Source organism: Heterodontus francisci, unplaced genomic scaffold (assembly GCF_036365525.1).
Source record: "Heterodontus francisci isolate sHetFra1 unplaced genomic scaffold, sHetFra1.hap1 HAP1_SCAFFOLD_368, whole genome shotgun sequence".
Lineage (NCBI taxonomy): Eukaryota > Metazoa > Chordata > Chondrichthyes > Heterodontiformes > Heterodontidae > Heterodontus > Heterodontus francisci.
The window spans coordinates 1,456,909-1,476,318 of record NW_027140964.1 but is presented as its reverse complement, the minus strand read 5'-3'; the positions used below and the strand labels follow the sequence as shown (position 1 = coordinate 1,476,318).

Here is a 19,410-nt window from a genome sequence, read left to right as displayed (position 1 = left end):
GAACCAGGGCCTTATAGAGCTGCAGCATAACCTCGCAGCTCTTAAACTCAATCCCCCTGTTAATGAAAGCCAACACACCATACGCCTTCTTAACAACCCTATCAACTTAGGTGGCAACTTTGAGCGATCTATGGACATGGACCCCAAGATCCCTCTGTTCCTCCACACTACCAAGAATCCTGTCTTTAAGCCAGTATTCCGCATTCAAATGCGACCTTCCAAAATGTATCACTTCACACTTTTCCAGGTTGAACTCCATCTGCCACTTCTCAGCCCAGTTCTGCATCCTGTCAACGTCCCGTTGCAACCTGCAACACCCTTCCACACTATCCACAACTCCAGCAACCTTCGTGCCATCGGCAAACGTACTAACCCAGCCTTCCACTTCTTCATCCAAGTCATTTATGAAAATCAGAAAAGTTTAATGAAGCAGTATTAATTGGTAGTTTGATCTGCACCTCATCTGCTCAGCACATTCCACTCTCAGGTTTAAGGGGACAGTGTAGATGGCGCTTTACCCTCTATTTAATGTGACAGATAAATAAAACATAATTCAGTCGAAAGCTGGCCACTACCTCCCAGTTATGGGCCTATCCAAGGTGACTCTCTGTGTAAACAGGGAATGGGGGAGGCAGGTATATTCTAGCCAATGTTCAAATGGATCATTCCAGAAACCTATCTGTATGTTTGTGTCTCTCTCCTTCCAGAAAAACCTTATTAACAGAGCAGGAAAAGCACTGCAATTTAAAACCTGGAGCAGCCGGTTTGGATAATGGCCATTTAACACAAATTGCATTAAATGTCTTTCACTATTCAACCTCCAGTTTATAGAAAGTTCGGAAAAGCACGACCTTGAAATTCTGACAAAGAGTATTTTTTTTCTTCAGACGCCTGTTTGACTGCAGTTTGAGGAAAAGACAGTTTTAATTTGGATTTTCAATTCCACTTGTGTGACAACGCCTGAAACTAGAGCAAGGTTAATATTGCAGCCAGGAGAAGTCTGACAACTGCTGACATTTCACACAATTCCGACCCATATTTACAGTTACATTTGTCAACGAATCCTCTTGTTCTTGGCCTCCATGTCTCGAGAGACAATGGGTAAGCGCCTAGAGGTGGTCAGTGGTTTGTGAAGCAGTGCCTGGAGTGGCTAAAAAGGCCAATTCTTGAGTGACAGGCGCTGCCGATAAATTTGGTTGTCGGAGCTGTTACACAGTTGGCTCTCTCCTTGTGTTTCTGTCTTTTTTCCTGCCAACTGCTAAGTCTCTTCGACTCGCCACTCTTTCGCCCCGCCTTTATGGCTGTCCACCAGCAAATGACTTGTGGTCAATGTAACAGTGTAACTTCATGTCGCATTTGTAGATGATTTTAAAGTGGAGACATGGACGGTCAGTGAGTCTGATCCCAGTGACGAGCTCTCTGTGCAATGCATCCATGGGGATCCTGCCATCTTCCATGCGGCTCACATAGCCAAGCCATCCCAATCGCCATTGGCTCATTAGGGTGCATATGCTGGGGATGTTGGGCGCCTCGAGGACTTCTGCATTGGAGATACGGTCCTGCAACCTGATGCCAAGGATTCTCATGAGGCAGCGAAGATGGAATGAGTTGAGATGTCACTCTTGGCTGACATACGTTATCCAGGCCTCACTGCTGGAGAGCAAAGTACTGAGGACACAGGCTTGAAACACTCGGACTTTTGTGTTCTGTGTCAGTGTGCGATTTTCCCACACTCTCTTGGCCAGTCTGGACATAGCATCAGACGCCTTTCTCATGCGGTTGTCAATTTCTGCATCGAGAGACAGGTTACTGGTGATAGTTGAGCCTAGGCAAGTTGACTCTTGAAGCACTTCCAGAGCGTGGTCGCCGATATTGATAGATGCAGCATTTCTGATGTCCTGTCCGATGATGTTCATTTTTTTGAGGCTGATTGTTCGGCCAAATTCGTTGCAGGCAGCCACAATCCGGTCGATGCGTCTCTGCAGACACTCCTCTGTGTGGGATGTTAATGCAGATTCGTCAGCAAAGAGGAGTTCCCGGATGAAGCCCTTCCATACTTTGGTTCGGCCACATTTGGAATACTGCGTGAAGTTCTGGTCGCCACATTACCAAAAGGATGTGGATGCTTTGGAGAGGGTGCAGAGGAGGGTCACCAGGATGTTGCCTGGTATGGAGAGCGCTAGCTATGAAGAGAGGTTGAGTAGATTAGGATTATTTTCATTAGAAAGACGGAGGTTGAGGGGGGACCTGATTGAGGTGTACAAAATCATGAGAGGTATAGACAGGGTGGATAGCAAGAAGCTTTTTCTCAGAGTGGGGGATTCAATTACAAGGGGACATGAGTTCAAAGTGAAAGGGAAAAGTTTAGGGGGGGATATGCGTGGAAATTTATTTACGCAGAGGGTGGTGGGTGCATGGAATGCATTGTCAGTGGAGGTGGTAGACGCGGGCACGATAGCATCTTTTAAGATGTATCTGGACAGATACATGAATGGGCAGGAAGTAAAGAGATACAGACCCTTAGAAAATAGGCGACAGGTTTCGATAGAGGATTTGGATCGGCGTAGGCTTGGAGGGCCGAAGGGCCTGTTCCTGTGCTGTAATTTTCTTTGTTCTTTGTTCTTTGTTCTAAGACAGCTTAATATTCTCCGCCAAAAGTGCTGCATTCAGGCCAGTTTTCACCCGGAAAGAGGAGCTTGTGCGCCTCATTAAAATTCACCTTCTGGTACAGAACCCACAGATCTGCCTTCACCACATGGGATGAGGTCCGATTATTGAACCCAATAACACTCAGGTCGCTAATGATTTCAGTGATGTGACAGCTGTCACCTTGTAAATTGATGTCTTTGTATAAATCCATTTCTGGGTCCAGTAAGTTTTCCTTCACCAGGCGCAATCATTGAATCTTTTTATCCATTTCACCAAGATTTGCATGATCTCCTGCACCATAAACAGTGATCTCTCCGGTGTAGTTTGTGCCTGTATAGGCGACCCAGTGTTTCCCCTCCACTTTCAGGGAGGAGAAGCAGGCAGAAACAAGGTCAGGTCCACTGACAATAAACTCATTCCCTTGGCCAGAGTATTGTGTCCAATCAAGCAGGATAATCTTGTTCATCCTGAGTGCGATGTTGTAGATGTTCTGAGATTTTAATGTGAACAGCAGCAGTGAAATCACACCATGGTTTCCTAGCTCCTGGAGTGAGTTTATATACACATTGAAACATCCTTCCTGATAACTCAGCAAATTATACTCGATGCTGGACAGCCACGGGGCAAGTGGTAGCTAACTCCGCCCAGGATTGTGCAAGCACCGAATGGTGAAAGGCAACACAGCAGGAAAGACACTGACAAAAATTTCACAACTTCGTGGAAACAGCATTTCGGCAATTCTACACAAGGTGTCACAAAGATTCGGCTTCTCATGTTCCAGTAATTGTACACACTGTGTCCTTCAATTTCGCACTCCATGTTCCAGAAATTGTACACACTGTGTCCCTCATACCATCACCATCCATGTTCCAGTAAATGTACACACTGTGTCCTTCAATTTCACACTCCATGTTCCAGTAATTGTACACACTGTGTACCTCACTCTCACTCTCCATGTTCCAGTAATTGTACACACAGTGTCCCTCACACACTAACACTCCATGTTCCAGTAATTGTACACACTGTGTCCCTCACACACACACACTCCATGTTCCAGTAATTGTACACACTGTGTCCTTCACTCTCACACTCCATGTTCTAGTAATTGTACACACTGTGTCCCTCACACACTCACTCTCCATGTTCCAGTAATTGTACACACTGTGTCCATCACACACTCACTCTCCATGTTCCAGTATTAGTAAACACTGTGTCCCTCACACACTCACTCTCCATGTTCCAGTAATTGTACACACTGTGTCCATCACACACTCACTCTCCATGTTCCAGTATTAGTAAACATTGTGTCCCTCACACACTCACTCTTCATGTTCCAGTAATTGCACACATTGTGTCCCTCACACACTCACTCGCCATGTTCCAGTAACTGTACACAATGTATCCCTCACACTCTCAGTCTCCATGTTCCAGTATTAGTACACACAGTGTCGCTCACATGCTCACTCTCCATGTTCGAGTAACTGTACACGCTGTGGCCCTCACACACATTCACTCTCCATTTTCCAGTAATTGTACACACTGTGTCCCTCACACTCTCAGTCTCCACGTTCCAGTAATTGTCGACACTGTGTCTCTCACACTTTCACTCTCCATGTTCTGGTAATTATACACATTGTCTCCCTCACGCTCTCACTCTCCATATTACAGTAATTGTACACACTGTGACCCTCACACTTTCACTCTCCATGTTCTAGTAATTTTACACACTGTGTCCCTCACACTCTGACTCACCATGTTTCAGTAACTGTAGACACTGCATCCCTCACTCTCACACTCCATGTTCCAGAAATCGTACACACTGTGTCCCTTACTCTCACACTCCATGTTCCAATAATTGTACACACTGTGTCCCTCACACTCTGACTCACCATGTTTCAGTAACTGTAGACACTGTATCCCTCACTCTCACACTCCATGTTCCAGAAATCGTACACACTGTGTCCCTTACTCTCACACTCCATGTTCCAATAATTGTACACACTGTGTTCCTCACACACTCACTCTCCATGTTTAGGTAGTTATGCACACTCTGGGGGCATAGAGTAGAAAAACAAGGAAGTCGTGTTCAACCTTGATAAAACACTAGTTAGGCTCAACTCGAGTACCGTGTCCTTTTGTGAGGGCACCGCACTTTGCAAAGGACATGAAGACTTTCGTCGAGTTCAGAGGAGATTGACTAGAATGGTCCCAGGGATGAGGGAATTCAGTTAATGTGGAGAGACTGGAGAAACTGGGATTGTTCTCCTTAGAGCAGAGAAGGTTACGACGGAGATTTAATCAAGATTTTCACAATGATGATGAGTTTTGATGGAGTAAATAAGGAGAAACTGTTTCCAGTGTCAGGAGAGTCAGGAACCAAAAGGGCACAGATTTAAGATAATCGGTAAAAGAAGCAGACGGGAAGAATGAGGAGAAATATTGAGTGGTTGTGATCTGGAACGCGCTGCCGGAAAGGGCAGCAGAGCAGATTTAATAGGACATTTTAAAAGGTGAATTAAGTGGAATGTCACAACTGAGTTTATGTTGCAACTGGTGTTTCTGTATTGTGGTGAGGCATTTCACTCATTCTCTCCCTCTCTGTCCCCCTCTTTCTCTCTCTCTCTCTCTGCCTTACTTTCTCTCTCACCAAGGCTCTCCAATTGCAGCAAGACTTCTTTACTCCTGTACTCAAAATCCCTTGCGACGAAGGCCAACATACCTGTCTAGAACAAGCAGACACAGTGTAAGAATAAGTAGTCTCCCTTTTAAAATGGAGATGAGGAGAAATGTTTTTCCTCAGAGGGAAGTTAGTCTGTGGAATCCCTTTCCCTAGAGAGCAGCGGAGGCTGTGTCATCGAACATCTTCCAGGCTGAGGTGGATGGGATTTTTACTCAACAAGGGAGTCGAGGGTTCTGGGGGTCAGGCAAGAATGTAGACTTAAGGCCACAATCATATCAGCCATGATCTGACTGGACGGTGGAGCAGGCACGGGGGCTGAATGGCCTACTCCTGTTCCTCTGCAACAGGCTTGAGGAGGGGCAGAATGGCCTTCTCTTGTTCATGTCTATCTCTGCAAACTGTGAATTAAATTGATGAGTGAAAGATTGACAATGCTTTGGGTGTTAAATGAGACATGTTGGTATAAATCTATCTTAATATTTACCAATGTATTCTTGTAATTTTTTCCACACAGGTAAAATTTCAAGAAATGCTCTCTTAGAATTTTCCAAATATCTCACCAGATAGATTAACTTACTGGAATCTTGCTATGCACATTTTATACAGCTAACCTGTGAAATGGGCAGGCAGATGACGAATGAAGTTTAATGCAGAGAAGTGTGAAGTGATACATTTTGGTAGGAACAATGAGGAGAGACAATATCAAATAAAGGGTACAATACTAAACGGGGAGCAGGAGCAGAAGGACCTGGGGGTACATATACCCAAAGCATTGAAGGTGGTAGGACAGGTAGAGACACTGGGTAATAGAGCATACGGGATGCAGGGATTTATAAGTAGGGGCATAGAATACAACAACCTTTCTGAAACACTGATTCGGCCTCAACTGGAGCATAGTGTCCAGTTGTGGGGGCACCTCTCTTTACAAAGGACATGAAGACTTTCGAAGAGTTCAGAAGAGATTGACTAGAATTGTCCCAGGGATGAGGGACTTCAGTTAATGTGGAGAGACTGGAGAAACTGGGATTGTTCTCCTCAGAGCAGGGAAGGTTAAGAGGAAGATTTAATCAAGATGTAAACAACGACGATGGGTTTCGATGGAGTAAATAAGGAGAAACTGTTGCCAGTGGCAGGCGAGTCAGTAACCAGAGGGACACAGATCTGAGATAATCGGTCAAACAAATACCAGAGAGGGAGATGAGGAGAAATGTTTTTTCACACAGTGAGTTGTTGTGATCTGGAACACGCTGCCTGAGAGGGCAGTGGAAGCAGATTCAATGGGGAACTTTCAAAAAGGGAATTTATTGGAATGTCACAACTGAGTTTATAGGAAGGATGTGGAAGCTTTAGAGAGGGTGCAGAGGAGATTTACTAGGATGCTGCCTGGACTGGAGGGCATGTCTTACGAAGAAAGGTTGAGGGAGCTAGAGCTTTTCTCATTGGAGCGAAGAAGGATGAGAGGTGACTTGATATAGGGGTACAAGATGATGAGAGGCATCGATAGAGTGACAGCCAGAGACTTTTTCCCAGGGCGGAAAGGGCTATCACCAGGGGGCATAATTTTAAGGTGATTGGAGGAAGGTTTCGGGAAGATGTCAGAGGTAGGTTCTTTACACAGAGAGTGGTGGGTGCGTGGTGCCAGCGGTGATAGTAGAAGCAGATACATTAGGGACATTTAAGCGACTCTTGGATGATAGTAGAATGAAGGGTAGGTAGGTCGTTTGATCTTCGAGTAGGTTAACTGTTCGGCACAACATCGTGGGCCGAAGGGCCTGTACTGCGCTGCACTGTTCTATGTTCTATGTTCTATGAGTTTATATTGGATCTGGTGTTGCTATTTGTGATGAGGCATTTCACAACGTCTCTCTCTCTCTGGCTTTGACTCTCTCACTGCCTGTCTCTGCCTCTCCCTCTCTCATCAAGGCTCTATACAATTGCAGCAAGAATTATTTACTCCTGTACTCAAAACCCATTGTACCGAAGGCCAACATGCCTGACGAGAACAAGGGGACACAGTCTAAGAATCAGCCGCCGTGGTGGTGAAAGTGGGGACACACAGCTGAGAGGAGCTGGGAGATAATAGAGCCGAGGCCCGATACCAGAAATCGCTCTGCTCTGTTCAGTGGACCCGCTTGACCAGCAAAAATTAAAGTGTGATGTCACAGGAGAGCTGGTAAGTGATTGGTGGATATTTCTTTCTTCTGTGTCTCTTTTTGTGTTTTTTTTTTGTTTTAGCCAAGTGATTAAATCTGGAGACGTCATTACAGTTTAAGAGCACACATAAATAATTCTTTTTTTTTAAATACTGAGATTCAAGTTAATTAATTAAATAGAATGGAGATGGCTGGGTAGGTGATATGTTGTATCTGTAGTATGTGGGATTTGGTGGACGTCTGTGCAATCCACGGTGACCATTCTACAGCAAGTGTTGGCTGCTCAAGGACCTTCGGCTCAGATTTTATGAGCTGGAGTCTGAGCTGCGGACACTGCGACACATCAGGGAGAGGGAGAGTTACCTGGACACTGTGTTTCAGGAGGCAGTCACAGTTGTTAGATTAATTACATCAAATTTGGACCGTGGTCTAGGACTGGAGGGTGTGACTGCGAGTGAGGAGGTATGGGATCCAGAGTTTAGCTTCGGAAGAGCCTCAGTCAGTGCCCTTATCCAACAGGTACGAGGTTCTTGCTTCCAGTGTGGACAAGGGCACAGACTGCAGGGAGGATGAGCGAACTGACCACAGTACCATGGTTCAGAGCGTCATTCAAGTTGGGGGAGAACAGAGAAATTTAGTTGTAATAGGGGAGAGCATTATTAGTGGAATAGGTACTGTTCTCTGTCGCAAGGATAGAGTGTCCAGAAGGCTGTGTTGCCTACCTGGTGCTGTATATCTGAGTTCTTTTTGCCCTCAGTCTGGTTTAGTAAATATACCGAGTCGGATGTTTGGTTAAAATCAATTACTTTATTTGCGCATTAGCCGGCGGACTTACTCTAACACAGCGGCACTGACTCCACCAGAGTCTGTCGGGTCCACCAGAGTAAGTGACCGTTCGTGATACAGATACTACTGTTTATACATTAAGATTCATGCTACACCTCCTTGTTTAACCAATCAGTGTGATACAATTCAACTTCAACCACGTGATAACGTGCAGTTCATCTGTTATTGAGGTTAACAATACACTCCATTCTCAATACATACTTGTTACTAATATAATATGGTTCTGCACAAGCAAGATAAAAAGCAGACAAGCAAGATAAAATAGCAGTAGCAGTGGAGTCAGCAACGAACATTCGGGTCTCACTCCCCACATCTGTCAGGGTTCTGCTGATACCTTGTGACTGATGGTTGTGGTTAGATTAGCTGCAAGCTGCATTCTGTTATGGCTGTTTCGTAACAATTAAGTCATACTAGCAAAGCTCAGCAAACTTCTCCTATTATTCCTAACTTGGCTAAATTTCTCATTAAGCATAGTGCCATGCCTTTCTGCTCACTTCCACAGTGCCACGGTTAAGGACATCCCCTCGGGATGAGAGAGGAACTTGGAGTGGGTGGGAAATGATCCAGTTGTCGTGGTCCACGTAGGTACCGATGAAATAGGTAGCACGAGGAAATAGGTTCTGCTGTGTGACTATGAGCAGCTCGAGGCTAAACTAAAAAAGCAGAACAACAAAGCTAATAATTTCTGGATTACTACCTGAGCCACGTGCAAATTGGCATAGGGTAGATAGGATTAGAGAGGTACATACGTGGCTCAAAGATTGTTGTGGGAGAAATGAGTTCCGATTCATGGGTACGACTACTGGGGAAGCAGAGAGCTGTTCCATTGGGATGGGCTTCCTTTGAACCATGCTGGGACCAGTGTCCTGGCGAATCATATATCTAGGGCTGTGGATAAGACTTTAAACTAAATAACTGGAGGCGGGAGGGTTTAATTGAAAGGAAGCTTAAAAAATCGAAAGGTAATGAGAAAGCAGAGGTGCAGGGTAGTGAAGGGGCAGACATTAATCAGAGTGGGCAGTGATCAGGATCAGGAACCCTGGCTGCTTTCCTCTCTCTCTCTCTCTAACCCAGGGGTCACTGGACAGTGATCAGGATCAGGAACCCTGGCTGATGTCTCATATCTCTAACTCAGGGGTCACTGGATAGTGATCAGGAGCAGGAACCCTGGCTGATGTTGTGGAAGTGAGCAGAAAGGCATGGCACTTAATGGGAAATATAGCCAAGTTAGGAATAGTAGCTCTGCTGAGCTTTGGCTTTAAGTGGCAGAAACCACAATGTAACCCATTACAGAAATCAATTTTCGAAGTTGTTTGGAATTGAATGAGTGTAAAAAGTCGTTGTTGAGTGTGTTCATTTCGATTTAGTGTTGTTCACCCAGGAATGGGATATAAAATTGAATTATATTTTCAGTTAAAATTTTATTTTTTTTTAAAGTTGGTTTTGCAACTGTGAAAAGGCAATGAACAATTTTCTAAGAGATAAGCTTCAGCCTTGAAGGTCTGAAGATGTTTGGCAGAAATCCAATTTGAAGTTTACAACTCCTGCTTTAATTGGAGTTCCAGTTTAAAATATGTTCTAGTTTTCTTTTGGAGTTTAAATTAAAGACATGTTTTACTGACTGTTTTAAGGAGCAAATGTTAGGAATTGGATATTGGTCCAAGGGAGAGAAGGATAAACAAAGGAGATATAGGAAAGATTCTGTCTGTTTAAAGTTTGTTTAAGAAGCTGGTGTTAAATATTTTGTGTTAAGAATGTTAAATAACTTTTTCTTTAGTTTTTGGTTTTATTACAGTCATTTCAAAGGCGCCTGAAGAATGAACAAGAAAATGACGTAATTTACCTATGTTTTAAAATAAGCACGTGCTATTCTGTTCTGTGTGTAGTTAATAAGTAGTATAAGTTAATAAGTCTGAATTGAATTAATACTGTTAAGGTTAATTGACCTGTTTAAGTTGAAGAACTGGAAATTTCATTTGTTGCCACAATGAACTTTCAAGTTTATTATGTCATGTTTTGGAGGAGTCTTCGGTTCCGGACAGAGGACTCACTCATATAACATTGTCAGATTTGATTTTAAATATTATTGCAGTGAATTGGAATTTGGAATCATCTTTGGTAAAAGAAAAATAATAATCCTTGGATTAAAAACCTCTTATAAAAGATACAAAAATAAAGAGTTTGGAAACAATTGGAGTTTAATCTAAAATGCTGTCTTTCCTGATGAAGATGGTTTCCTTTGAGTTGATAATGTTACTGAAGATTTTGTTGTTTGAAAATCCTAAGGATACAAAAAAAACATTTAAAATGGAGTTTAGTTCTTTTCCATTAAAACAAAAGGGTTACGTAAAGTGACGCAGCAGAGAATCCTTTGCTCCGCCCCCTTGGAGACAAGCAAGAAGTTAACCCTGCTGCAACCATCCTTATCAATGAGACAAAGTGCTTGAGAAGGAGAGATAGTTTCAAGCACTTCTGTCTTTAACGTACAAAAAGTACATCCAAGTCTGGGCATAAGAAATTGGAATCGATAAACAACATTAATTTGATATGGGTGGTTATTCAAAGCATTCAAAGGGAAATTTACTGTTATTTGAATTTGGAATAATCTGAGATGTCGAAAATCCAGTTTAATTTGGCAAGTTATTTAAGGGATTAAAATGTCATCTAAGGTAAAAAAAATACATAAACAATGTACACTAATGTCTGGAATCAAATGGAAATGTTTGATTTCTGTTTTAAGGAATTATGAATATTAATTGCAAAGGTTCACCAGGGCTCAAAATGAAATAGAATTATAATTAATAGGAATTGGCAATCAGATCTGGCTGATGCAAGCAATAATAAAGGAATTCTGGGGATAAACAAATAGTGAAATAAACAGCTAATTTCCAAGAAGCCTCGAATTTCCCAGTGGAAGTCAGGAAAGTGTAGATAAGATGAGCAATTGATAGTTTTCTCTTGGAGATATGAGTTTTTAAAAGAGCTACATTTGAAAGTCTGGCCATAACCTGAGACATCAGGACCCTGCAGGGAGAGGTAAGCAAAGATCTCAGATAGACACCACCAGCGCCCCCCCCCTTTTTCATCACCGCTGATATTTGATCTTTTGATAAGATCACCTGAGATTTCAGAATATGTGGCATGACAGTGGAATACCAGTGTAAGTGTGCAGATGTGATTTGTTATTTGGAAAGCAACAAAAACATTTGTGGCATTTTCAACTTCAAAGGAGAGCAACCCGAAGGATACCAAAAGGATTGAAAAAAAAAGATTAAAATGGAGTGTGGTTCTTTTTCGATCAGAGAAAAAAAAGGTTTTGTAAAGTGACGCAGCTGAGACGATTTTGCTCCGCCCCTTGAGAAAAAAACCCCGCTGCAGCTGCTGTTTTTCCATTTAACCCCCACACAATTTTGCATTGCTGAGAGTAAAATTTATACATATTGGACAATGTTAAATTTTAAATTTCTAAATTGACAGATATAAATGGACAAATTAACCCATTGGGCTCAGGGGCAGAGCAACAATAGATTCTTTGTGTTTTTTAAGCAGGTGACAGCAGTTTCCAAGGCCATGTGAGAATTGATGCCACAGCAAGAGATCCAGCAGATTTGAGAATTTAAGACCTTAATTGCAGACATCAAATATCACAGCATCTTTATCAATGAGACAATTTTCAGCATCTGCAGTATTTTGCTTTTATTTTAGTGGACAATTTAATCTACCAGCTGTGTCAGATTTTGACAGCAAAAGCCCTCCAGGGACCTTTTGTGTCAAAATATTTGGGAGGTATATAAGAGAAGGAGCCAGCAATCAAACCAGCACTCAAAATATATTAAACGGACAACAAGCTCCAATCACCACGATTACCCCCACATCCGAATTACCGACGAGAAAGGTTACGACCCAACAGCCACAAGTGACTGGTCTCCCTTGCCTGGTCTTGACTACAGGACCAGAAAATGGACTTGCGATAATAAAAACTAATAAAATTGTATATGATAATACAAAGCTTGAGTTGGTACCGGTAATATTGAATATCTCAGATTTCCAGCCACCTGGCTGGTGCCCTGAGAAGACCCAAGAGTTGTACAAGGTATTACTGTAACAGTTGCTGAGACAGGAATTTGGTAATGAGGGAATAATGGTCGTATTGATAGGCATTTGGATTATTATTAGATGGGTTACTAACTGGGCAAGGATTGTGGGGAACAAAACCCGAGCACAACGGGACCATATAGATAATTTTGAAAGAGTAGAGATGATAAGAATATAAATTAACTCCTGGATTCCCCAGGACATGTTTGGTCCCCACAGGTAGACATGTATCTCTCATCGGAGGATACTCACATCATGGACAAGTACTAACACCTGGTGACCACCAGGGCAGTTTGTTTAAATTAAAGATATAACCACTAGTGGCGAACGGGAAAGAACCGGACTGCAGTGGCTGTGGGGCCTGATGCTAATATCCGGAGAGGAGAAACAAAGACCCGGTAATGGATGCACAACGGATTAATGAAAGGAGTATTAATATGGACTATGTGAACTATGGGACATGGCACAACATGTTGGATGGGAAGTGTATAACGGCGAGTAAACCTATTTGAATGCATGGCTTATGGTGAATCCGGGCAAAGATGCAGTATGTGGACGGTGTTCCACAGATGACCATGCTAACTGCGTGACCAGATAGAAAGGGGAAGGGGTAACTGAGTGCTGTGTCTTTGATATTGTTTGTGCCCCTCCCATTGGGCAACAGATGATAAGGAAAGTTAAAAGGAACGTGGATAGTGTGTGGGTACATCGAGCCCAGGGGAAGCATTGTATGAGAATGTTAAACATGAGATTGTGCCTGTCCTGGTCAATATCTCAGGGATGCAAATGCTGGGATATTGTACGGAACAGGCAATACATCTGTAGAGTGTATAAAGTAAGATTGTAATGCTGCAGGCTGCCGATGCCATGGGTGCCACTAGATGTAGAGGCCAGGATCAGCTTTATAGAACAAAGTAGAAAATATAGGAATGACAAGGGGAAAAGATTACATAAAATACAATGATATTTTACCCTATGTTATGGAAATTGGAACAGAGGTAATTGGAACAAAATTGTCCATTGTCTGATTGTAGTCTGGAAAACCAGGTGGTCATATATCCTCATCCTATAAATAAAATGGCAGAATCAAAATGTGGATTTAATGCCACTGTAAATTACACCATGCAGACTAGGAAAGCAATTAGTGTTCGAACTTGCTCTGTCAAAGGAGAGACAATTAGTTATGCCATAAAAGGATAATTGTATAACCTTTTCATATATACTTAAAATGAGTTAATGAATGATCAATGTACTTTAATAATGGAATAGTATTAAGTTTGTACAATCGATGATGCAACAGTGATGCTTAAATGAAATTGTAATTGCACAGGTGTACCACCTTTTATGTTTTTGCTCATTAAGTGCTGTTGTAGACAAGTAACTGAAGCTCCTGCAAAAATTATGCCTTTACAGAGTTCCTGCAGTCCCCGCTTGTGGCACAAGTAGGCAACGTATTGAGTGCGACCCCTCCGGGTGTTGAAGGCTGTTTCTAGACAAGTAGAGACCATCAAAGGCACCTAGGTGGGATCAAGGGAAGGATTTTTAAAAGGGTTTTGAAGAATCAAAGGAGGGACTGTGAGAACAGAACTTAGATTTTAGAATTTTTAAGAACAGAATTATATGGGAACATTTAAGATGAAACAATTAATCAATTATGTCTTGCTAACAAGCTAGCTTCAGTGCTGCAGGGAGGGACATCTTATCAGAAATGACTTCATAACTTCAGGGCTGCAGAGGCAACTTGGCCTTGCAGCTGGTACAGCGCGAGAGAGAGAGAGATTGTGCTTCAACAGCACTCTTCTTATTTCATCACCCAGACATGACACAATCCTAAGGAACAGTTCGTGTGAGAAACATACTGACCCGGCCACCCCACGGCCCTTGTCCGAGTGTGGCTCAGACTACCCTTCTGATTCAGCAGTTTGCTGAGCTTTTTGCTTCTATATTATACTGTTTAAATGATATTTGAGTACATAGATCCATATAATCCAATTGAATATATATACATTCATATATAAGTTGATCAGTAGAGAGAAGGTTATCATAGAATGATAAAAGGGGGGAATGTGGAAATGAGCAGAAAGGCATGGCACAATGCTTAATGGGAAATTTAGCCAAGTTAGGAATAGTAGCTTTGCTGAGCTTTGATAGCATGAATTAAGGTTGCAGAAACCGCAATGAAATAGTTAAAAGTAAAAGCTGAAGGTGTGAAATTGTATAGACGAGCTAACGCCGGTAATTATAAGGACATCTCTTCCTTTATGGCATGAATGTGTAACACTGCAGAAAGTGTGATAACAGGACGCAGCTTGTAGCTAATATACAAGTTGAAAGGACAGCCACATATTGTACCAAATGGAGTATTTACGCAAGGCATTGTGGGACAAGTTAGTTCGCTGGCAGTCCTGAGCATGGTATGGCTTAGCACAAACACCAAGCAGGGCCCCTCTTCTCAGTGCAATTGCAGACTTCACGAAGCACTCAGGAATGCAACTTGATAAAGATGACAGGATCAACTGTCACAAGGTAGAGACAGAACTCATGATAAATGTTAGGACTGAGACCAGAATGTTTGTTTCTGACTCCTCTGCTTTTGCTAATTATCTTGCTTGTCTGCTTTCCATAATCTTGCTTGTGCAAAACGATATTATGTTAGTAACAAGTATGTATTGAGAATGGAGTGTATTGTTAACCTCAGCAACAGATGTACTGCACGTTACCTCGTGGTTGAAGATGAATTGCACTGCACTGATTGGTTAAACAAGGAGGCAGCATGAATCTTAATGCATAAACAGTAGTATCTGCATCACGAACGGTCACTTACTCTGGTGGACCCGACAGACTCTGTTGGAGTCAGTGCCACTGTATCAGAGTACTTCCGCCGGCTAATGCGCAAATAAAGTAATTGATTTTACCTACAAATCCGACTCGGTATATTTACTGAACCAGACTGAGGGCAAAAAGAACTCAGATTGTCAGGGGCACCAGCAGATGGCGATGGCGAGAGGGGGCAGTAACTGCAGTGAGGCAGGGAAACCAGCAGATGGAGGTGGTGAGAATGAGACAGTAACTGCATTGAGACAAGGTCACCAACAGATGGACATCGTGAGCGGCGGCAGTAACTGCCATGAGACCTGGACACCAGCCGATGGAGATCGTGAGAGGGGGCAGGAATTGCAGTGAGAGAGGGACACCAGCAGATGGAGATACTGAAAGGGAGTACGAACTGCAGTGAGATCGGCACACCAGCAGATGGTGATAGTGAGAGTCGTCAGCAACTGCAATGAGGCAGGGAACCAGTAGATGGGGATGGCGAGATATGGGGTTGGGGGGGGGGGCAGCAAATGCAGTGAGACAGGGCACCAGCAGATGGCGATGGTGAGAGGGAGCTTTAACTGCAGTGAGGCAGGGCAACCAGCAAATGGAGGTGGTGAGAAGGGGACATTAACTGCAGTGAGACAGGGCACCAGCAGATGGAGATGGTGAGAGTGAGCAGTAATTGCAGTGAGAGAGCGACCCCAGCAGATGGAGACAGTGTAAGGGAGTACTAACTGCAGTGAGATAGGGACACAAGCAGATGGAGATGGTGAAAGGGGGCAGTAACTGCAGTGAGACAGGGGCACCAGCAGATGTAAAAGGTGAGATGGTGCAGTAACTGCAGTGAGACAGTGACACCAGCAGATTATAATGGTGACATGGGGCAGTAACTGAAATGAGACAGAGAGAACAGCAGATGGAGATGGTGGGGGGTGGGGGGGGGTGGTGGAGGGCAGTAACGGCAGTCTGACAGGGACACCAGCAGATGGAAATGATGAGAGGGGGCAGTAACTGCAGTGAGACAGCGACACCAGCAGATTAAAAAGGTGAGATGGGGCAGTAACTGCCGTGAGGCAGGGACACCAGAAGATGGAGAAATGAGAGTGGTCAGTAACTGCAGTGAGGCAGGGAACCAGCAGATGGGGATGGCGAGAGGGGCGGGGCAGCAACTGTGTGAGACAGGGACACCAGCAGATGGAGATGGTGAGAGCGGTCATTAACTGCAGTGAGGCAGGGAAACCAGCAGATGGAGGTGATGATAAGGGGACAGTAAATGCAGTGAGACCAGCGCACCAGCAGATGGACATGGTGAGATGGGACAGTAACTGCAGTGAGACAAGGACACTAACAGATGTAAATGGTGAGCGGGGGCAGTAACTGCAGTGAGACAGAGACACCAGCAGATGGAGATGGTGAAAGAATGCAGTAACTGCAATGAATCAGGGACACCAGCAGATGGAGATGGTGAGAGGGGGACAGTAACTGCAGTGAGACAGGGACACCAGCAGAAGGGGATGGTGAGAGGGGGACAGTAACTGCAGTGAGACAGGGACAGCAGCATATTGAGATGTTGAGAGTGGGCAGTAACTGCTGTGAGATAGGGACACAAGCAGATGGAGATGGTGAACGGGGGCAGTAACGGCAGTGAGACAGGGACAACAGCAGATGGAGATGGAGAGATGGGACAGTAACTGCATTGAGACAAGGCCACCAACAGATGGAGATGGTGAGCGGTGGCAGTAACTGCAGTCAGACAGGGACACCAGCCGATGGAGATATTGAGAGGGGGAAGTAATTGCAGTGAGAGAGGGACACCAGCAGACGTCGATAGTGATAGCGAATACTAAAGGCAGTGAGATAGGGACAGCAGCAGATGGAGGTGGTGGGAGTGGGCAGTAACTGCAGTCAGGCAGTGAAACCAGCAGTGGAGGTGGTGAGAAGGGGACAGTAACTGCAGTGAGACAGGAACACCAGTAGATGGAGATGGTGAAAGTGGGCTGGAACGGCAGTGTGACAGGGACACAAGCAGATGGAGATGATGAGAGGCGGCTATAATTGCAGTCAGACAGGACATACAGCAGTTGGAGATGTTAAGAGGGGGCAGTAACTGCAGTGAGACAGGGAATCCAGTTGATTGAGGTGGTGAGAATGGGACAGTCACTGCAGTGAGACAGGGGCACCAGCAGATGGAGATGTGGAGATGGGCCATTAACTGCAGTGAGACAAGGAAACCAACAGATGGAGATGGTGAACGGAGGCAGTAACTGCAGTGAGACAGGGACTCCAGCCGATGGAGATGGTGAGAGGGGGACAGTAACTGCGGTTAAACAGGGACACCACCAGATGGAGATGGTGAGAGCGGGCAGTAACTACAGTGAAACAGAGACACCAGACGTTGAAGACTGTTAGAGGGGGCAGTAATTGCATTGACATAGGGACACCAGCAGATGGAGATGGTGAGAGTGGGACACTAACTGCAGTGTGACAGGGTCACCACCAGATGGAGACGGTGAGAGGGTGCAGTAACTGTAGTTAGACAGGGGCACCAGCAGATGCAGATGCTGAGTTGGGACAGTAACTGCAGTGAGACAAGGAAACCAACAGATGGAGATGGTGAACGGAGACAGTAACTGCAGTGAGACAGGGACTCCAGCCGATGGAGATGGTGAGAAGGGGACAGTAACTGCGGTTAGACAGGGACACCACCAGATGGAGATGGTGAGAGTAGGCAGTAACTGCAGTGAAGCAGAGAAACCAGCAGATAGAGGTGGTGAGAAGGGGACAGTAACGGCAGTGAGTCAGGGACACCAGCAGATGGCGATGTTGAGAGGGGGGAAGAAACTGTAGTGAGACAGGGACTCCATCCGATGGAGATTGTGAAAGGGGGCAGTAATTGCAGTGACAGAGGGGCACCAGCTGATGGAGATAATGAAAGTGAATAGGAACTGCAGTGAGATAGGGCCACCATCAGACGGAGATGTTGAGAGGGGGGACAGTAACTGCCGTGAGACAGGGACACCACCAGATGGGGAAGGTGAGTGAGGAACAGTAATTGCAGTGAGACAGGGTCCCCACCAGATGGAGATGGTGAGAGAGAGCAGTAACTGCAGTGCACAGGGACACCAGCAGATAGAGATGGTGAGAGGGGGGTCAGTAACTGCAGTGAGACAGGGGCACCACCAGATGGGGATGGTGAGAGTGGGACAGTAACTGCAGTGAGACAGGGTCACCACCAGATGGAGATGGTGAGAGGGTGCAGTAACTGCAGTTAGACAGGGACACCAGCAGATGGAGATGATGAGAGACGGCAGTAACTGCAGTGAGACAAGGACACCAAAAGATGGAGATGGTGACCGGGGGCAGAATCTGCAGTGAGAAACGGACACCAGCAGATGGCGATGGTGAGAGTGGGCAGTTGCAGCAGTGAGACAGAAACATCAGCAGATGGAGGTGGATAGAAGGCGACAGTAACTGCAGTGAGACAGGGACAAAAGCAGATGTCTATGGTGAGCGGGGGACTGTAACAGCATTGAGACAGGGACATCAGCAGATGGAGATGGTGAGTGGGGGACAGTAACTGCAGTGAGGCAGGGACACCAGCCGATGGAGATTGTGAGAGAGGGCAGTAATTGCAGTGAGATAGGGAAACCAGCAGATGGAGATGGTTAGAGTGGGCAGTAACTGCAGTGAAGCAGAGAAAGCAGCACATGGAGGTGGTGAGAAGGGTACAGTAACCGCAGTGAGACAGGGACAACAGCAGAAGGAGATGGTGAAAGGGGGACAGTGACTGCAGTGAGTCAGGGACACCGGCAGATGGCGATGTTGAGAGGGGGACAGTAACTGCAGTGCATAGTGACACCAGCAGATGGAGCTGGTGAGAGGGGGACAGTAAGTGCAGTGAGACAGGGACACCACCAGATGGAGATGGTGAGAGAGGGACAGTAACTGCAGTGAGAAGCGGACACCAGCAAATGGCGATGGTCAGAGGGGACAGTAAATGCAGTGAGGCAGGGACACCAACAGACGGAGATGGTGAGAGGGGACAATAACTGCAGTGAGACATGAGCACCAGCAGATGGAGATGGTCAGAGGGGGCATTAGCTGCAGTGAGACAGGTATGCCAGTAGATGCAGATGGTGAGATGGGGCAGTTACTACAGTGAGACAGGGA

General features: G+C 45.0%; 1 protein-coding gene across 1 annotated transcript in view; it reads right to left on the bottom strand.

The window, feature by feature from the left end:
* Positions 1–9,555: 9,555 nt before the first annotated feature.
* Positions 9,556–19,410, bottom strand: part of LOC137361531 (probable G-protein coupled receptor 139) — an 83,455-nt gene continuing 73,600 nt past the window's right edge. The window contains exons 3-6 of the mRNA XM_068026357.1: positions 14,792–14,939; positions 13,835–13,912; positions 11,337–11,447; positions 9,556–9,584 (exon numbers count right to left, since the gene is read on the bottom strand). Of these exons, the coding sequence (XP_067882458.1) occupies positions 9,556–9,584; positions 11,337–11,447; positions 13,835–13,912; positions 14,792–14,939 (366 nt within the window). The remainder of the gene's footprint in view (positions 9,585–11,336; positions 11,448–13,834; positions 13,913–14,791; positions 14,940–19,410) is intronic.